At 39.8% G+C, this 18,090-nt stretch overlaps 3 protein-coding genes across 3 annotated transcripts in view; 1 reads left to right on the forward strand and 2 right to left on the reverse strand.

The window, feature by feature from the left end:
* The first annotated feature begins 323 nt into the window (after positions 1 to 323).
* Positions 324 to 13,673, forward strand: LOC117390566 (muscarinic acetylcholine receptor M5-like). The gene is made up of 4 exons (XM_033988326.2): positions 324 to 853; positions 2,562 to 2,673; positions 4,035 to 4,086; positions 10,959 to 13,673. Exon 4 carries the CDS (start codon positions 11,025 to 11,027, stop codon positions 12,594 to 12,596), a length of 1,572 nt encoding a protein of 523 aa, XP_033844217.1. The 5' UTR covers positions 324 to 853; positions 2,562 to 2,673; positions 4,035 to 4,086; positions 10,959 to 11,024; the 3' UTR covers positions 12,597 to 13,673.
* Positions 13,672 to 15,519, reverse strand: zgc:194887 (uncharacterized protein LOC571819 homolog). Its single transcript, XM_033988215.2, has 3 exons — positions 15,217 to 15,519; positions 14,996 to 15,143; positions 13,672 to 14,516 (listed from the first exon to the last, which is right to left on the reverse strand). The coding sequence occupies exons 2-3, from the start codon at positions 15,132 to 15,134 to the stop codon at positions 13,822 to 13,824; spliced, it is 834 nt and encodes a 277-aa protein (XP_033844106.1). The 5' UTR covers positions 15,135 to 15,143; positions 15,217 to 15,519; the 3' UTR covers positions 13,672 to 13,821.
* A 226-nt stretch (positions 15,520 to 15,745) lies between these two features.
* The window catches only part of LOC117390468 (KATNB1-like protein 1), a 28,664-nt gene continuing 26,319 nt past the window's right edge, over positions 15,746 to 18,090 (reverse strand). The window contains exons 2-10 of the mRNA XM_033988212.2: positions 17,839 to 17,930; positions 17,709 to 17,746; positions 17,365 to 17,632; positions 17,171 to 17,286; positions 17,038 to 17,088; positions 16,874 to 16,963; positions 16,071 to 16,175; positions 15,903 to 15,996; positions 15,746 to 15,817 (exon numbers count right to left, since the gene is read on the reverse strand). Coding sequence (XP_033844103.1) covers positions 15,782 to 15,817; positions 15,903 to 15,996; positions 16,071 to 16,175; positions 16,874 to 16,963; positions 17,038 to 17,088; positions 17,171 to 17,286; positions 17,365 to 17,632; positions 17,709 to 17,746; positions 17,839 to 17,925 — 885 coding nt within the window. The 5' untranslated portion in view covers positions 17,926 to 17,930 and the 3' untranslated portion in view covers positions 15,746 to 15,781. The remainder of the gene's footprint in view (positions 15,818 to 15,902; positions 15,997 to 16,070; positions 16,176 to 16,873; positions 16,964 to 17,037; positions 17,089 to 17,170; positions 17,287 to 17,364; positions 17,633 to 17,708; positions 17,747 to 17,838; positions 17,931 to 18,090) is intronic.

Consider the following 18,090-nt stretch of genomic DNA (forward strand, 5'->3'; position numbering starts at 1 on the left):
CTAGAATCATTTGGATGATTGCTTATCTCTGCTAAACAAAAGATAAAAGGTAGCTGTTACCTTGAAAACTACTGCTTCATGGAGCAGAGCATTTTGAGCTTTGGAGATATAGACAGCCCAGTAATCCAGGACCACTCAAATCCTGTGGGAATGAAACAAAATGATGAGGTAATAAACATGACTGAAAGCTTACGATAGTATTTTACATAATATAGGATCTTTCATTTTTTATTTCCAGACAATGCTATCGCTCCATTGTGTCAGATGAGTTTAAAGCTTGTGAATAAATAAAAGGCTTTAAATCTGAATTTGTTGTGTTACAGGAAATCTTGTGTGAGTCTTCATAGCTGCTGAGGGACATCAGCCTCTTCAAGTCCTCTGAAACACTACACGATATTGGCCGTGTCTTCATTATGTGGGGAGGAGTTGTGCTAAGGCCTGGAGGGGAGAGGGAAAAATGCCTCTATAAACATTAGCTGTGTATTTGAGCCTTGGAGAGTGAAATCATCAGACGCCCATTCCATCAGGCGCTCTGGAGTAGATGCAGCAGATCAGTGAGATTTAAAGCCCGCAAAGTGAGGCATTGATCTGAAGGAAGCCTGTGAGGACCGGGAGCAAACGGAGCAGCCCCATGTTGACTCGGATATTCCTCCCGACATATGGGTGCACAATTGGGTCAGGAGATAAGCAGGCCCCTGTGGACCGAGGACAGATGCAATCCATCTCTAGCTGCGCCCATGTCCTGCCCCCACCCCCTCCACACACCCCACCCCTCCTCATCTCATCCCCTCTGCGATCATAGGCTGGCCTGGAGCAGCACAGAGGAGCGTTCAGGACGTACACAAGCCCAGAGGTCGGTGTCTGACTGATGGAATGCCACTCTCATCATTAAATATCATTAGTGGCATCAGGATTATTGTTGTCCCTGTGTGGAAGGTGTGCTGTGCGAAAACTGTTAATGAGGGCTCAGGCAGTCACACTATGTACAAGATACACTGGTCATATTGAGAGACCAGCCCCCACACTGTTCAGGTATAGTGCGGTTAAATGTTGTGATAAGTAGTTAAAATAAGTTAAAATAAGATAAAATAATTCATTGTTAAAATAGAAATCACGACTGAATATTTTCATATTATAATCTATCATTATTATCTATGTATTTCACCATTATATAGTAGTGTCATGATACTAAAATTTCAAACTGTATATCAATACGAACAGATTCCAATACAGTACCACGATAAGAAAAAAATAAAAATAAAAAAAACCCCTGCAAATTTAGACAATAGAATGTAATTTTCAACTTGAATAATTTCTTTCTTTCTTCTTGTTCTAGTATCGATTAGTATCTGATTTTCAACACTTGACAACCCTAAAATACATCATCATCAATACTTAATCATTTAAAATGTATATTGTAAATTGATAGACCGACTGATTGATTAATTGGTTTGCTTAGTTTTTCATTTCAATTTGAAGGTGGGTTTCTGTATAATTTATTATTATTTTCCTCAAAAGTCAAACGTCAAAGATCACGTTAAGTAATGTAAAGCTCATCATTATTCTTAATAGACTTTGCTGCCTGATCAATAACATGAATTGGTAAAAAAGAATCAATGCTAAGAGCATTTTAAAGCCAGAGTGACTGTCCACAGTGGCAGAGCTTTTTGAGTGCACTGATGTGTGAATGCTCCACGTTTTAAATGATGAGAGCTTCAGACGTGTGCGCAGGTCAGCGTTTCTACGGTAATGATGAGCCAGGTGTCTGTCCTCTGGCCCGCTGCCTGGAAATGCCATTAGATAGAGCCGATCAGAGCTGGGGATATGTGGGAATGTGAGGACAGGGTGCATTGGATCACAGTGAAACACACATCAATCATCCCATCGGCAGACAGCGATGACCTGCTGACAGAATCGTTGGAAGGGAGAGACCTGTTATGACTAATGTACTTATAAGGGCAGGGAAGTCATCTATTACCCACAAAGCACTGTTCCACTGTTGAATGTGCCAATGCTCATCTACTATTCTTTCATCTAATATTGAAGAAACAAAAATGCTCACAATAGTAAATTTTGCATAATGTGGGATTAGTAAAGGCAATAAGTGACATATTTACACTGTGCCTGTCCCACCATAGTCTCAGCATAAACCTGTGGGAAACACTGAAACACCATCTGAAATCACATATTTTTCTGTCCCTTTCTCCTTTTTTCCCCCTGTATTTATCTACATGTTGATTTTAAATAATATCTCATTAACTGTAATATCCTTCCTTTCTGCTCATATATGTAGGGTAATCAGTTTGGCGCTGTAACAGAACCTCCTGGTCATCCATCATCCGAATTAAAGCATATAAGGAGTTAACACCATCCCAGACAGTGGCCCGATGCCAGGCCCATAATTCCCTATTGACACACGTTGTTTCTGTGCACACACAAACTGAAAGGTCCCAGTGGGAAACATCTGTCTATGTACGAGTGGAGCTTATCTGCCCCAGCCATGTCACTTGTCATTGTCCCACGCGAGCACAAAGGCATGACTGTTGTTGTACGCTCCACAGATGCTGATTGCTCCGTAGCATCCTCCTCTGTGTAAACACTGAGAGACTGGGCTGTGATGATGAAGAGGTGCAGCCCAGAGCCTCCCCTGGGACAAAGGACAGGCCACTGAAGGTAAGGTTGTGATGTATACAAAGTTATATTTTAATAAAAACAAAAAAACAAAAAAAAAAGCTTTGGAGTCCAGTGGAAAGTGAGTTTAGTTCTGATTGAAGTAATCTTAACGAAGTCTAAATGAATTTCAAGATTACTTACACTTATCTCAGAGTAAAAATGACTGAACCATGTCTAAACCAGAATTAAACCAGGAGTAAATCAGAACTAAACCAGGACTAAGTCAGGTGCAGGACTGTGACTGGGTGTGTTCACACTTCTCCATGTTTGGTCCTAGTTTAAACCCAGTTTAATCTTGATGTAGGCCTGGTATGGTCCTTAGTCCTCATCTACGTCTAGTTTAATTCGGGATTTGGTCCCAGTTTAATCCCGATGGGATGGGGTTTGTATGCAGGTGTGAAAGCTGCCTAACATATGACTAAAACTGGACTAAATCAGGTCTAAACCAGTACTAAACCCGTTGTAAAACCTGGTCTAACCCAAGTCTAAACCAGTTCTAAACCAGGTCCAAACCACGTCCAAACCAGATCTAACCCAGTCAAAACTAGGTCTAAACCAGGTCTAAACCAGTCAAAACCAGCACTAAACCAGGTCTAAACCAGAACAAATTCAAGATAAACCAACATTTAAATCAGATCAAGGCCAGATTTTAATCATGTCTAATCCCAGAGAGAATCTGATAGTAACAGGTCTAATCCAGGACTAAACCATATCCCATTCTAGCTCCACCAAAACCCAAAAAACACTGGTGCTAAGTGACACCTGCTCCAACACGAAGCCTACTACATGCACCACCAATAGAAACTGCCCCCAGCTTGAGAACCACACCTCTCCTCCACTAACCTCCTCCTCCTCTTTTGCCTCCTCCTTTCCTCCCCTCACACTCTGTGGTCTGAAGCAGCATGCTCACTGTCCCGAAACATGATGAACCACTCAGCCCTTCTGGGATTTTCTCCTCCTCCTCCTCCTCCCAGCCCAGAGCCAACGTCAGCTACATCTGTGTGTGTCCGTACTAGGTGCAACGGGAGCAGCATCTCACTTTCATTCATTCCGCCTCAACTTCACCAAGAGCATCTTGGAATGACAGAAAGTTTCCCTCTTTTCACGGACTAAACAGGGATGCAACTTGCGGATACTTGAGGATTGTTTCTGGATCAGACAACGCAGATATCTTATAATTTTTGTCCTTATTTTTATTGCAAGGGAAGCGCTTCTTACATTCCCCTGTGGCACGCACGAGTCAGCAGGATCTCGCCTCCTCCCTGCGCTCCCCTCCGCGTACCTGATCCCCGGCGATACACTTGACCCCAGGCTTCCCATGACAAAACAAAGGGATTAACCATGAACTTTGCTCTCGGCAGGAGATGGAAGCTCCACGGCAACGCTCCGCTGTGACATCTGGAGAACTAAAGTGTAAGTCTAGTTACGCTTGTTACACATTGTGAGTATGCTTTGCATTATAATGGCAATTATATGTATAGGGATGGAGCCATGACCTGGTTTTAAGAACAGAACCATGCGTGCACAAGTGTGTCTGAGAAGGCTATGCATGTATTTTTAATGACGCCTTTTACCATAATGAAGGCAACAGAGGGTGTTCTATCCTATGCTTATTATAGAAATCTTGCATAGAACACTATACATGGACATTCATTTTACATTAGAGCCATTCAAATCCATGTTACAGCATATTATCTACGTAGACTCTAGTTCCTCGATTAACTTCAGGGCACTTTCTCAAAAAAAACTTCACCTCATTTGAAAAAATCCAATCAATATTTTTCTTCAAAGACCAAACCTCTTCACTCCTTCTTTTGATTAAGTGGAACTATCAACACACCCAAGGATTAAGCAGCGAAGCATGATTTTAACAAGTCCACCCAGTGCCCCAGAATTACCGAGGTGTCACCAGGAGCGGAAATGAAAATTTGTCCAAAGTCATTTGTAATTAGACCCCCGGATTTGTTTGTGAGAATTTTAGCAGGTGTTTGGTAAAGGTCAGACTCATACGTGCAGTTGTGTTGTTTTCTGTTTTAGATGAGCTAACACTTCATTAACAAACACAAGACATTTGGCTGGAAGACCAACTCCTGGGTGTACATAAATGCAGTATTCGCATTTTACATTCTTAACTGCACTTTTGGTTCATTTTTATCTGCTAATGGAAAGCATTTTTTAACAACTAAAGTGGGCATTATCATCAAATCAAGAAATGCATTAACTGCAAGCTCCAATCATGCAAAATCATTCTCCAGTGTTGTAGTGTTGTGACGAGCATCTTTAAAAAAAAAGCAGACTTATACTGACATAGGAGCATCTTAACCTGAACGTTATGTATTGATTCTTGTTCTGTTAGCAATATGATCAAATATTAATGGTGAGATGTGACTGAAATTCGAAAAGGAACCTCTCATAAAAACAAATTATAGCTTCTTTTGTTTTACATAGAATTGCAGATTTCTATGCATTTATGAGATACAATATAATGTTTTTGATTAGTTAGTGAACCAAGGACAACTCTGCTATACAACTTGCTATATAATCTCCAAGTGCAATCCTTATCTCAAAAACAACTACTAAGCTTTCAAACTGGCTTGGTGGACACTGCATGTTCCCTTTGGCAGCTGCTCAGACAGCATTGGCCCGACACATCATAATCTGATTTTAATGATCATTTTATCAAAGGACAAATTTGCTTCAGACCACCAACGTTAGCCCTCTGCTTTTCTGAATTATTCAACGCGACGATGCAAATCAGCTTCTCGTACATAGATTTTGGAACTCCTCCTGTCTCTTCCTATGACTGATTTCAAGGATATTTGTAGAATCGCTTATGACCCAAATGCCACAGACGCTGGCATCTCAAACACGGGTCAGCGGGCTAACTCAAGGTCCCACCAAGCACTTGTTTATCCAGAGCAACTCAGGACTCATTTGCACATCACAAACCGTCAGTGTGAAATGGCCTTTGCCTCCGTCTGATGCGTTTTGGTGCATCATCTCTCATCCTCACAAAGGCACAAACACACGCGGATTCATTTGTGCTGTGGTGGGCAAAAGCTAAGGGGAAAGGTTAGGTGTGTCTGTGAGCCAGGGGAGGAGCTGTACTCTCCAGCACTGTGCTCCTATACACTCCCAAACTCCCACTTCATCCCTTCTCTTATGTAGTTAATTACTGGATCAGTGGCCATTACTTATGCATAATGTTAACATGATATTTCAGAAGGCAGGCTGGATCACTAACAGCGGCCAAAATGTAAGGCACACTTCTTGGCAACACCATTTCTGTTCCGCTTTTAAAGGTTAATTACATAACTTTTCTGGTGGAGCGTTCCCCACTTGTTTGTCTCCATGCAGATGTTATTGCTTTGCTTGGAATCTCATAGTTTTAAACACATCCATCGCCATGGGAACAAGCTGATGATCAGGTCGGTCAGATCTGTGGTGAGGTAAGCTTTCTCACAGTAAGAATATAGGGATTTTTGAGGAATTAAAACATCGATAACTGAAGATGTTTAAGTTTAATTCCATTCTGTGCGTTTCAGGTGAACAAATAACATCTCCATAGAGGCAGAAAAGTCACATAATGAGCTTTTAAACAAAAAATCATATGATAACTTTATGTGTAGTATAATACAGATTCATGTTTTTCATATTTATAGTTCTTAGAATGTTTCATCCCATTCAAGAATCCAACAATGGCTTTCCCAGACCATCTTGTTCTTTACTTTTCTTTAGACCACATTTGAAATCCGTCTGCATCATGTCCAATCATATGAAGTCCACGAAACAAGTCACGACCAATCCTCTATTTATAGAGACGGAGAGTTCATGTTTAGCAGCAGCACCTCTGTTTCTGTGTAAAATTCAGCCGTGGTTGAGCTTAGAAGCTGTTAGCGTCTTGTGTTGTTCCACAGGGAAAGGTCAAAGTGTAGGAGTCAATCACTGTGGTCGTGTTTGAGAGAGAAAGAGCTTTCACCAAAGATTGTTTCATTATTATGGGGCCATTTTACAGTCACACTCCAGAACTGGACAATAAAGTGTTTGAAAGCCTTTCATATTGTTGGATATCTGTTACCAGTGGTGGAAGGTAACAATGTAAAAGTAGTAAAGTACTGTACTTAAGTAGAATTTTTACGTATCTGTACTTACTTTACATTTCACAGTGGATACATTTTACTTTTATGTCACTACATTTGAGGGCAGGTATCCATACTTTCTACTCCGCTACAAGTACTTTTTATATGCATTGAGGGGTTATACACACTATTCATAAGAAAATGTAAGGAATTGATTCTTATGGCTACTGTTGACCAAAATATGTATCTTTTTTCCATCAATATGACTACATTTAACACTTAAACAAATTAACAACACTTACTTACTTACTTACTTTTTACTCTTAAAGTACATTTGTAAACAGGTACTTAAATATTTTTTCTTTGAATTTTTTCATGTGATACTTTTACTTTTAATTGAGTAACTTTATACCTCTGTGTCTGTACTTATACTTAAGTAATAGAACTGAGTACTTCATCCACCACTGTCTATCACCACATTTCCACTTAAATATATATTGCAATGTGCTGGTTTTTCTGTGATTATGCCTGTTGAGATCTGAAATACCATCGTGTGTAAGAGGAAAAGACCCAGGTGTAGCCGAGGGACGCCTGCTGTGACTGGAATGTTTTGAGCATTGGCCACAGAACTGATCGCACTCACATTTAATGATGTCTGAGCTCAAGCTACCACTTCTTATGTTTGATAGAGCAGAAGGCTTACAGTTCTGTTTAATTGCTTTGGTAGTAGCAGCATCTCGCACATATGTCAAAGGCAACAACCTGATGATGTTCCTCCAGCTCATAAAATTAGTTCATTATGTGAGTTTTCAGGTGGTGGTGAGACAGGCAGGTAGCAGATAAGTTGCGTAGTGCACCTTTAAATAGCCAATGTACTGTAATTAGGGAAGCATAATCAACTAACCCATTGCACTGAAAATAGAATAAATGACTAGAGAAAAAAAGGATGGGTAAAGTCTAGACTAAAGTCTTTTAAATGCAGTCCAAACAGCACTTATTTTAGATGCCACCCAATTCAAATCGAGTACGTATTTATTTACATACATTTCCGTGTGTTTCCTTCTACCTTACTTGTAGATTGTAACTTTTCTCTATTTAAAAGTAGGATTCAAAGGCAGAGCTCTGTGAGGCGTCTCTGAATCCCCTAGTAGTTTCATGGGAGCGAGGGGCCTGACTACAATACTAGTGTCACTGAAATATTTGTGGAGAAACAGGTTCTTTTTGGGAACAGTGAAGCAGACACAGAAAACTTGTTATCCCGACTCATGGTGTGGAACAGTTGTGAGCTGGATTCTGAATAAAAGCTGAGTTATGTTACAGTGAAGTTTGAAATTGTGCAATTACAAAAAGAAATGGATTTGATCAAAACAGACTGGTTCTGCCTGTGGTGCAGATATGACATGGGTTTGTGCATAGCGTGATGGGTCTACATAGCCTATTAATACCTGCTGATTGATTTGAGGTATGGCTATGCAGTTCATCACATTTTTATGCGTTAATTCGAAATCGAGATTAGGTCATTTCTACTCAGTGATGTGCTTGGATCATTTTAATCTCGAGGTAAAAGCTTGTGTGTTGGAGCCGAGTTCAGACTTTGGAGGAAGATTTGACTATTCCTTGTTTTAAATGGAACTACTTGGGCTGTGTTGTTAATGTTCAGGTAATTAATATTGAAATACATTATTATTTTCACGGCTAAATAAAATCAAATAAACAACTGTTAGCAATGAATATGACAGATAAAAGTGGAACCACTTTTGGAAATGTTCTGTATCTTTCTGCACGTCCATTAGTGATTTGACATTCGTAAACGAGTCAGCTCTTTTGAACAGTTCCTTAACGTGAACGGTTGGATCCCGTTCTAGTTTTTTCTTTTTAATTTCTATGCGTTTCTATACTGATTAACACTGAACCGACACAAGAATCATCACAGAAGCAGAGCAGGCGACACGAGTGAGAGCTATGTGCACAAAAACATATCTGACATCACAATAACAGTTAGTTTTAAAATGATTATCATTGTAGTGCAATGATTATTTAGATTATGCATCATTTTGAAAGGTAAACACAGTCCCACTCTCAATTTGAACCATTTTAATCACATTTAAGCCTCGTTTGTTTGTCTTTGTGATTAGTTGGTTGTTAAAATGAGTTCTCACATCAACTTCTGTCATATAAATAAATAGCAAAAGAGGTGTTTTTTTGAACAGCTCTTTGAAATGAATGGATCCAAAAGATTCAGATCCCATAAAAGAGCCAAAAGTCCCATCACAAAAGCCCATAGAGGTACTGACATCATACTACAGAGTGTGAAAGAAGCACTGATTTGGATGATAATGTTCATGCAGTATTTAAGAACAAAGGCCTGTCACCATAAGACATTTAGATATGCGACATATTGATGAAGAAAATATAGTTGATAAAGGAAAATATTGAAACTAATTTAGCACTGACACGAAAACCTTAAACTTGAATTAGCCCCAAAATACTATTCTAAATGTTACATTATGTTAAAAATCATGAGCTGCAATAAATAAACAGCAGAATGTAACACTTCAGTACTTAGTTTTCCATCTGTAATGAGTCATAGAAGTGATGTGTTCAATCTTATACGACTCAAATTTTTTATAGCCAAAAAATATCCAAAAATGTTTCAGTAATGCAAAGAAAAAGTACACAGAACAAACACTGACCCAAAAAAATATTGTTCCAGCTTTCATGTATAGAATAATAAGTGCATGTAGTAATTAAGGTGACAGACCTAATGAGGAATAGTAGAAATGGAACACCAATGAGCACATATAACTACACGATTTCTCCAGTGTAATCTGATGCCAGTTTGTAGCATTTATTTTGATCAGCCTTTTGTTACTTGGCCATATCCCCCAGGGCACGTTGTTGTTAAAATGACTTATTCACAGCAGAAGAGCCACTGAGCTGAAGTCATATTTGTTTGACAAACTCAAAGTGGGACACAGATGCTCTTTAAACCCCATACTTTATACTGTTTAGTACACACAAATGCCTTTTGAAGACACACTGCATTGTTGGTTGTGTTTGTTGGCAGTAGCAAGCAAATATTCTCTTAGATCAATCTGTACTCAAGAAAAAGATCTGTTGAGTTGAGTTATGTATAAACTGTATATAGTTAGATAGCTATAGATACTTTTCCTGCTAGACACCACACATAAATATAATCCTGAACTCAAAAATGCTGTTTAAACAGAACAGAAGAAATGATTAAAATGATGTAATGGCCTGGATTTTTGCAGCATGCCACAGATGTTTGAGGAGTCAGCCCAAACCTCTCCATATGGGTATACTCACATGTGCCTAATCTAATTGTGCGATCCACTCAAAGAGAATTGCTCAATTATATTTTTTGGAGCGTACAAAAGACTAATACAAATGAGCTGAGGCTCTAGTAAGGCAAGCGTATTGTTTTTGTTATTCTAATTATATGGATAATGGGGCTACTTCATAACAAAAATGTACATCTCATCAGGATTTTACATCATGAGTTGCAGCAGTGCATTTAAATGTGAAGTATGGCCCATCAGATATTTAAAGGTCCTAAATTGACTCTTTTTGAGCTTTAAGCCATATTAAAATGTTGTTGCCTCCTCAAAAACATACCTGGAGTTATGTTTTGTTTCATTCTCACATGTTTGAGTAAACCTGGTTTATTAGTCTGTAACATCTCCAAAGCTCAAAATGCTCTGTTCCACCTTGTGATGTCAGTGGTAGTTTTCAAGTTATCCTTTTAGCTTTAGTTCAGTGAAGATTGGCAACTCCAGGGCTGAAATCATCCAAATGATTCTAGTGAAGGTTTATGACAGCACATGACATCACAAGGTGGAACAGAGTATTTTCAGTTTGAGAGAAAAACTCTGCCTAAACTAGCAAGGTTTTTGTGTTAAACATATGTGAATGAAACAAAACAAAATTCCAGGTTTTGTATATTTTTGATGAAGTAACAACATTATAACATGAATCAGAAAATGGTGTAATAAAGGTCCTTTAATGCAATATTTCAATGCATATATATAAAAAACTTGAGCTGCAGTAAAGAAGAACTACAGTAATACTTAGAACTTATCAGTTGCGTCTTGTGCTTCTTTATGACCCTGATGCAGAAATGTCGCCATCTGCTGGTTTTGGACACATACAGCAGCACATATTAACACATTTTCCCCTCTTTTACAGATCTCTTGCTGAAAAGGCCCAGCTGCACCTATCTCTTCTTATGTGAGCTTCAAAAGTAACTGCACCATGGAGGGAGACAGCGCACAGAACTCCTCTGTCAATCAGACCATGGGCGTCCAGCTGGTCACGCACAGTCTGTGGGAGGTCATCACCATCGCAACCGTCTCTGCCATAGTCAGCCTCATCACTATAGTGGGGAACGTTCTGGTCATGTTATCCTTTAAAGTCAACAGCCAGTTAAAGACAGTTAATAATTACTACCTGTTGAGTTTAGCAGCTGCTGATCTCATCATTGGAGTTTTCTCTATGAACTTGTACACTTCATATATTCTAATGGGATACTGGGCACTGGGGAACCTTGCTTGCGACCTGTGGCTGGCATTGGATTACGTAGCCAGTAACGCGTCCGTCATGAATCTCCTAGTGATCAGTTTTGATAGATACTTTTCCATTACGCGACCTTTGACCTACCGAGCCAAAAGGACTCCTAAAAGGGCAGGGGTCATGATAGGGTTAGCCTGGCTGGTATCCTTAATTCTATGGGCCCCGCCGATTCTCTGCTGGCAGTATTTTGTTGGAAAGAGGACTGTACCAGAAAGGCAGTGTCAGATTCAATTTTTCTCAGAGCCTGTTATAACATTTGGGACAGCCATTGCAGCTTTCTACGTCCCAGTATCAGTCATGACCATTCTGTACTGTCGGATCTACAAAGAAACGGAAAAGAGGACCAAAGACCTAGCCGAGCTGCAAGGGACATCTTACCCAACAGATCATACTGTTAGCCAGCCACAAAAGACGATAATAAGGTCTTGCTTTAGCTGCAAACTGCGATCAACATCACATGACAGAAATCAAGCCTCCTGGTCGTCATCAAGCAGAGGTAACGTTGTCAAATCCACTGCAACAACCAACGATGAGTGGTCCAAAGCAGGCGCGCAGACTTCCTTCAACAGCTACGCGTCCTCCGAGGATGAAGAAAGGCCTGCGTCTCCCAAGGGATTCCAGTCCACATTCCGAAATCAGGGGTGCGAGGCGGGAAAGACGACTGGGGAGGGCGAGAACGAGCAACTGAGCAGCTACGACGAGGACAGCTACTTACAAACACCGCCTAAGGCCAACTCGCAAAAGAGCGGGAAATGCGTGTCATACAAGTTCAAGCCCATCGCCAAGGACAACGGTCAAACACAGAGCAAAAACGGAGATTCAAAAACACAGTTGAATTTCAGTTCAGCGGAATCAGTAAGCGCACCATCTACCTCTTCTACGACGAAACCTACCGATTCTACTCTTAAGAACCAGATTACTAAGAGGAAGAGGATGGTGCTGATCAAGGAGAAGAAGGCCGCACAGACTCTTAGCGCCATCTTGTTGGCATTCATCCTAACATGGACGCCGTACAATATCATGGTGCTCATTTCTACCTTCTGTTCAGACTGCATCCCTCTGTCCCTGTGGCATTTAGGCTACTGGCTGTGCTACGTCAACAGCACTGTCAACCCCATGTGCTACGCCCTGTGTAATAAAACCTTTCAGAAGACCTTCCGCATGCTCTTGCTCTGCCAGTGGAAGAAGAAGAGGATCGAGGAAAAGCTCTACTGGTACGGACAGAACCCAGTGGTCAGCTCCAAACTAACGTGAAAAAAACTTTTTTTTTTAATCAGCGTGACTCGTAAAGGTTACACTAGGCATACTTTATGTGGCTAATTGCTTTAAATGAGACACTGTACACTAAATATAAAGAAAAACAGACAGTATTCTTAGACAGTTGTTCTCACCTGATTTGAAAGTGAAACTAAAAATGATAATTTCCTAAATCTGTGTTCAAAAGACCCACAACTTAATTTTGTTGTCAACCACTACTTCAGTAAACGAAGTAGAGAAGGGTTCAGCAGTGGTCATCGGGACATGTTTTTCTTCTTTTTTTTTCTTCAGATGATCACGGTTGAAACCTTCTGTACACTGAACCACTCCTGGACGAATGAGGGATTACACCATCTCGTTCAGTACACAGACAAATCTGTATGATAGTAAAAGTCAATGGCAAAATACATCTACAGTATGTGATTTGTGAGTACATGTTAAAGTGGATGAATGTCAATGAGGCAGATGTATAGTACTCAGTATTTTGAGGAGTTTTTCTGTTAAAGGGCTACTGTGTGTTGTACTGTGCTGTTGGGGTCTGCTTGTAAAGTCCAGATTGTAACTTGAAAATCAAAGCCTTGATATATGTGCCAATGTGTCATTAATCAAAACAGCTTTCAGATCTCCTCATTTCCTTCCACCTCTCCCTGTACTAGTGTTCAAATGAGGTCCATACTATTTCCTGCATTGAACAACACTTCATCAAATACAGTACTGTATTTTGCACTCCATCCTCAGGATATTGCCTTTCCCACATGTTGTATTTTGTTTTGCTGACCATTTTGCAATTCTTGGAGATTTGTAACTTGCTTTCTCTCATAATTCTGCATATGTCTGCAGACTGTCCTAACTCTCATTGTTGACAGATGCTGTTGTAAGTGTTGATAACAAACCGTGGTACATTTAGTGTGAATGAAAACGATGCTTTGCTTTCTGTGCATTGACTTTGCTGTAAAATCTAGAGCTGAAACTAAATGTATGTTTTATATACAGTGTTTCATATTCTGTGACCATGCCCATGCTTTTCAGAATAAAATGTGGCTAACTATATAAGTCTGTCGCAGGGTTACACTTGTTGTTCCTTCAGATATGATTTTATTTTCAGTGTTCAATATTTTTATGAAAGTAAAAATGTTTGACAGAATTGCATTAATCCAAAGTTAAGCAGGCGTATTTCAATCACTCATGACTTGAAGCCAGCAGCACTCGTAATTTTGTATCCTCACAGCTCATCCTTCCTGCAGTCTGCACTCTGCACCACTTTGAATGTGTCTGAGGGCTTCACCATCATCCAGGCGTACTTGCACAGACGTTCCTTGTTACAGTCCTTCTGCCAGTAGATTACATTTCTTCGGTTGAGATTTGCTCCTGCACAAGCATCATACCACCAGCCCCCTCCTGCTATGCCCTGAAACTCCAGCTTGGCACAGTTCTGGAAGTAGTTGTCATTGTCCCTGTCTTTAGTGGTGAATCTCTGGTTGTCATGGAGATAGTTTTCTGTGTCCAGGGTCAGCGCATCCACAGCTGTCCCCTGGAACAAACCCAGCCTCAGTCGAAATCCCGCAGCTTCATCCTCCACCAAAACTGGGTCATACTCTCCCATTTTGGTAATAGCGTCTTTGTCCACCAACTTCACTCCTAATTTGTATCGCCCAGGGCCTCGTGTCAGTTGGTGGAGATATTCATTCCCCAGCCAGTGATCCCCAGTGACATCCCCAAACCCGTGCTTATACTCAGCCCATGTGCAGTCGAAGTTTACACTGCTATTTACAGTGATGTGCTGCACAACTGTCCATCCCCCCTCCTGCATGGCACAGTAGACCACAATGGGAGCGTCCCCGGGCTGAATGAGGTACACTCCATCTCTGGCCAGCCCCGAAGACGTCAGGAGCATCTCATGGCAGTCTCTAGGCAACACTGGACAGAAACAACAATCAGGAACATGCCCAGGAATGGTAGTTTATTTACTCTGTTATCAGTTACTATAATTGGCATTACACTCCCCGGATAAACATTAGCCGATATTACCTTGATACAAAGCCAAGAAATTACAAATGTTTACTTGGCTGTAAACGTAGATGACATCATAAAACATAATCACTATCACTACGAATGTAATAGTGTGATACCCCTGCTCATAACCAGTAATTACACTATAGAATGCATAGGGTACAGCAGCCTCAGATAAGATAACGACCTTAACGAGATCAAAAGATACAATGTCTAATTAAAATAATGAATTTAAACAAAATTACAATAAAACATTTTACTCGCTCACTTTTATGTTATATGTTTACTAAGGATGCTAAAAAAAATAGTAATAATAAAAATACTTGGTGAATTGTCTAAAAAAATGTATTTATTTCTTTATTTATGAGATGGAAGTTTTGGATTACCTTTCATGCCCTGGTTCAAGACCTGATTGTGTTTTTCTGCAGCAAGTATTTTCAGGTTGTCTGCTTTGAGATGCTCCATATCGACTCCATTTACATAAAGCATTAACTGCAGGACTGCCACCAACCACAAGGATTTCATGTTTTTACTCTGTCAGAACAAAACAAGGTATTACATTTACAATTTGCAGTGATATTCTCTTATTGAAAAGTATAAGCTTTACCTGGTATGGGGCCACATGTATCAGGAATCTCTCTGTAGAAGAATGCCTTGTCTCCACTGTGTATAATGTACGAGAAGGCGCTGAGTGAAATGACTGATAGTTTGTGTGTGATTGTGTGGTGTCTCGTCACAGCTGAACTTCAGACTCAGGTTCACGACACAGGCAGACACAATCAAGTGCTTATCTGAGCCTCTTCCTGATAAATCATGTAAATGCACCGATAGGAGCTGAGTGAAAGCACTGTATTTCTCCATCGCTTCAATCACACATGCTATGAATGAGGCTGAAGTCCAGAGCAGTTAACGTGATTTCACTCAAATCTCACTCATTTGTGTGTGCATAGCTACAGATTTAGTGATGTATTTTATGAATTTCTTATAACAACTGCTTAATATTACAAATGAATCAATAACAGTAGCTGAAAAAATAAAATAATTTATTTAATTTATAAGTCACTTAGCTAAAATTGCACATGATTTTTGAAAAGAAAATACATAAAAAAACCAAAACATTGCACATATTCTGACTACAGTTCTATAGCTGTTATCTTCAGGCGTCATCATTATTACCATGGCAACTGTGAAATGAATGAATCAATGGCCTGTGGTAGAAAAACATACTAAAGTTAAACTGGTGTTGGACTGTTTTAAACTAAAGAGAGTAGAGTCTGTAAATACAATACAAACCATTGCCAAGTCTCCAGCTGATCCTGGGACAGATTTTAATCGAGGTTCCTGATGCCATAACTCCAGTAACTGTTGGTTAAAGATCTGAAAATTCCTGTCAAACCAAATTTGTCATTTTACTAAGATAAACTATTGAGCACATTGTTTTTACAAATCACAATTACTTACTTATCCAATGGCATTTTAGTGCATCCACTGAGTCCACTTTCTTTTAGCTCCTCCCACCAGTTTTTCAGAACTGTATGTAACCACTTTAATCCAACTATAATATATCTGTCAAGATCACAACAATGTCAGTTTACTCTGTGTTCACAAAAATATGGAGTTGGTTCAAATACTTGAACTCTTTATTCCAGCTGTTACTGTGAGTTTTACAGTAAACTTGGGAAATGGCTTGACAACAAGAGGTGCCAATGTGATGAAAATTTAAGTATATTAATTTTGTGAAGGAAATATTCTTATCGCATATATCTTTAAATGCATTTGATCTGGGTCAGTGTGTCAGACCAAGACCAGACATTAATATGTGTGAAGGCTCCATCTCCATCCCACATGAAACTTTATGTTGTCTTATCTGTCCTCAGGTATAAAGGTTCATTATCTCATGGGTGCGAAACAAAAGTGATTGCTTTAAAATGTATGTAGCTTTGTCGTTCTACTATCAATACTCAGAGCTCAGATGCTTTGGGGGACTAAGGACCAGGGGGAAGATGCTCTAGGAGAAAGTAGCCGGAAGGCTACCAGTCTGTGGCCAGAGGAGGCCTGGGCCCTGTCTTGTCTCTATCTGCTGTAACAATGAATAAACCTTTTTTGTATTTCAAAACTCAGCGGGCTTCACAAATGGATTACTTTTCATCTAGAATTGTAATTTTTCATTACCATTTAGGCACCTCTAGCAGTTAAAAAGGAATTGCATTGTGAAATGTTTTTGTTGTTGCACATAATAATATAGATAATAATGATATACTCACTCTTCATATGGATCAGAGAGGATTTTCTTAACCAATGGAAAGAGGTCGACACAACAGCCAATAGAAACTGTCGGAGAGTCCTCAGATATACTGCAGGTGAGATTTATGATACAGTAAGTACTCAAAAGCCAGCATTACTCTGTAAATGTGTAAGTTGTTGCTACCTTTTGGTTATCACTGGAAGAAAGTCAACAAATACTCCAAAATCTTGTATTCTGTAGAAACAATTTAAAAATACAGTCTTATTAAAGCGCAACTATTGCTTCAAATTCCAAGCCTACGTCACAGAAGTTGTACCTCAGGAAATATGTAAGCAGCTCTCCCACATTTCTCTTCCATAATGTGAAAGCCACTTTGAGTCGTAGGTTTCTCCCAAAGAGAATATTAGTCATGGAGCTGTGATCTTTTCTGATCTATAAACATAATGCAAACTATTCAACAAAACAGATACTACTTTCCCACAGTGTAAAAAGTAGTGAGAGTTTGCCAACCTCTGAGAGCAAACTGTAATCAGGCAGCTCTGGACCAGTTCTTCCAGTTCTGTGTTTATCCTGTGACAAATCCCACGGATCCATGCAAAATATTCCCTGCTCCATGTCTGTCTTACTGCTCAGCTGGTTCTCCTTGTTTGCAGCTACATGAGGCTTTCCTGATCCGGGCGCTTTCTTCCGAGCCACTGTCAGATGATGGCTCTTCCTCTTACAGGACACGACCCGCTTCACTCTGCCTGGGTTGGGACCAGGGCGGCTCACTGCAACCCTGGGTGGAGTGGAAAGGTAGGTAAATATACTCTAAGCACAGAGCCACAACGTTTAACAATGCACAACCAGCCTACCTCTTTTTAGTGGAGTCCTCATTTGTATAATAATCCATCTGTAAAAAATGTGTAGACCTAATTAAGAAACCCTACATTTATATATCATGTAAACAAACCAATATAAAAATGTAAAAATACAACAACTTACTGTTTTTGTATTTCTGTAAGTCACTTTATACGGGGAGCTGTCCTGGTCAAGAATTTGATAATCACCATTCTCATAATTGAAATCCATTCTACCTGGACAATGAGAAAAAGTTTTTAAAAATGCAACAAAAGTTATCACAACCAACTATTTCTGTGAGATATAATCCTGTTCGTAGAAGTTTAAAACACTAAAAGCTAGTAGGTGCAGCTGTTTGCTCCTCCAGCCTGTTATTGACCGCTGTGTCCCGCTGAA

This window comes from Periophthalmus magnuspinnatus, chromosome 22 (assembly GCF_009829125.3).
Source record: "Periophthalmus magnuspinnatus isolate fPerMag1 chromosome 22, fPerMag1.2.pri, whole genome shotgun sequence".
NCBI lineage: Eukaryota > Metazoa > Chordata > Actinopteri > Gobiiformes > Gobiidae > Periophthalmus > Periophthalmus magnuspinnatus.

Coding starts and splice junctions, on each gene's coding strand:
- LOC117390566 (XM_033988326.2), top strand. CDS start 11,025: ATGGAGGGAGACAGCGCACAGAACTCCTCTGTCAATCAGACCATGGGC.
- zgc:194887 (XM_033988215.2), bottom strand. CDS start 15,134: ATGAAATCCTTGTGGTTGGTGGCAGTCCTGCAGTTAATGCTTTATGTA. Junction 14,517..14,995: donor CTTGAACCAGGGCATGAAAG/GTAATCCAAAAC, acceptor GTTTCTGTCCAG/TGTTGCCTAGAGACTGCCAT.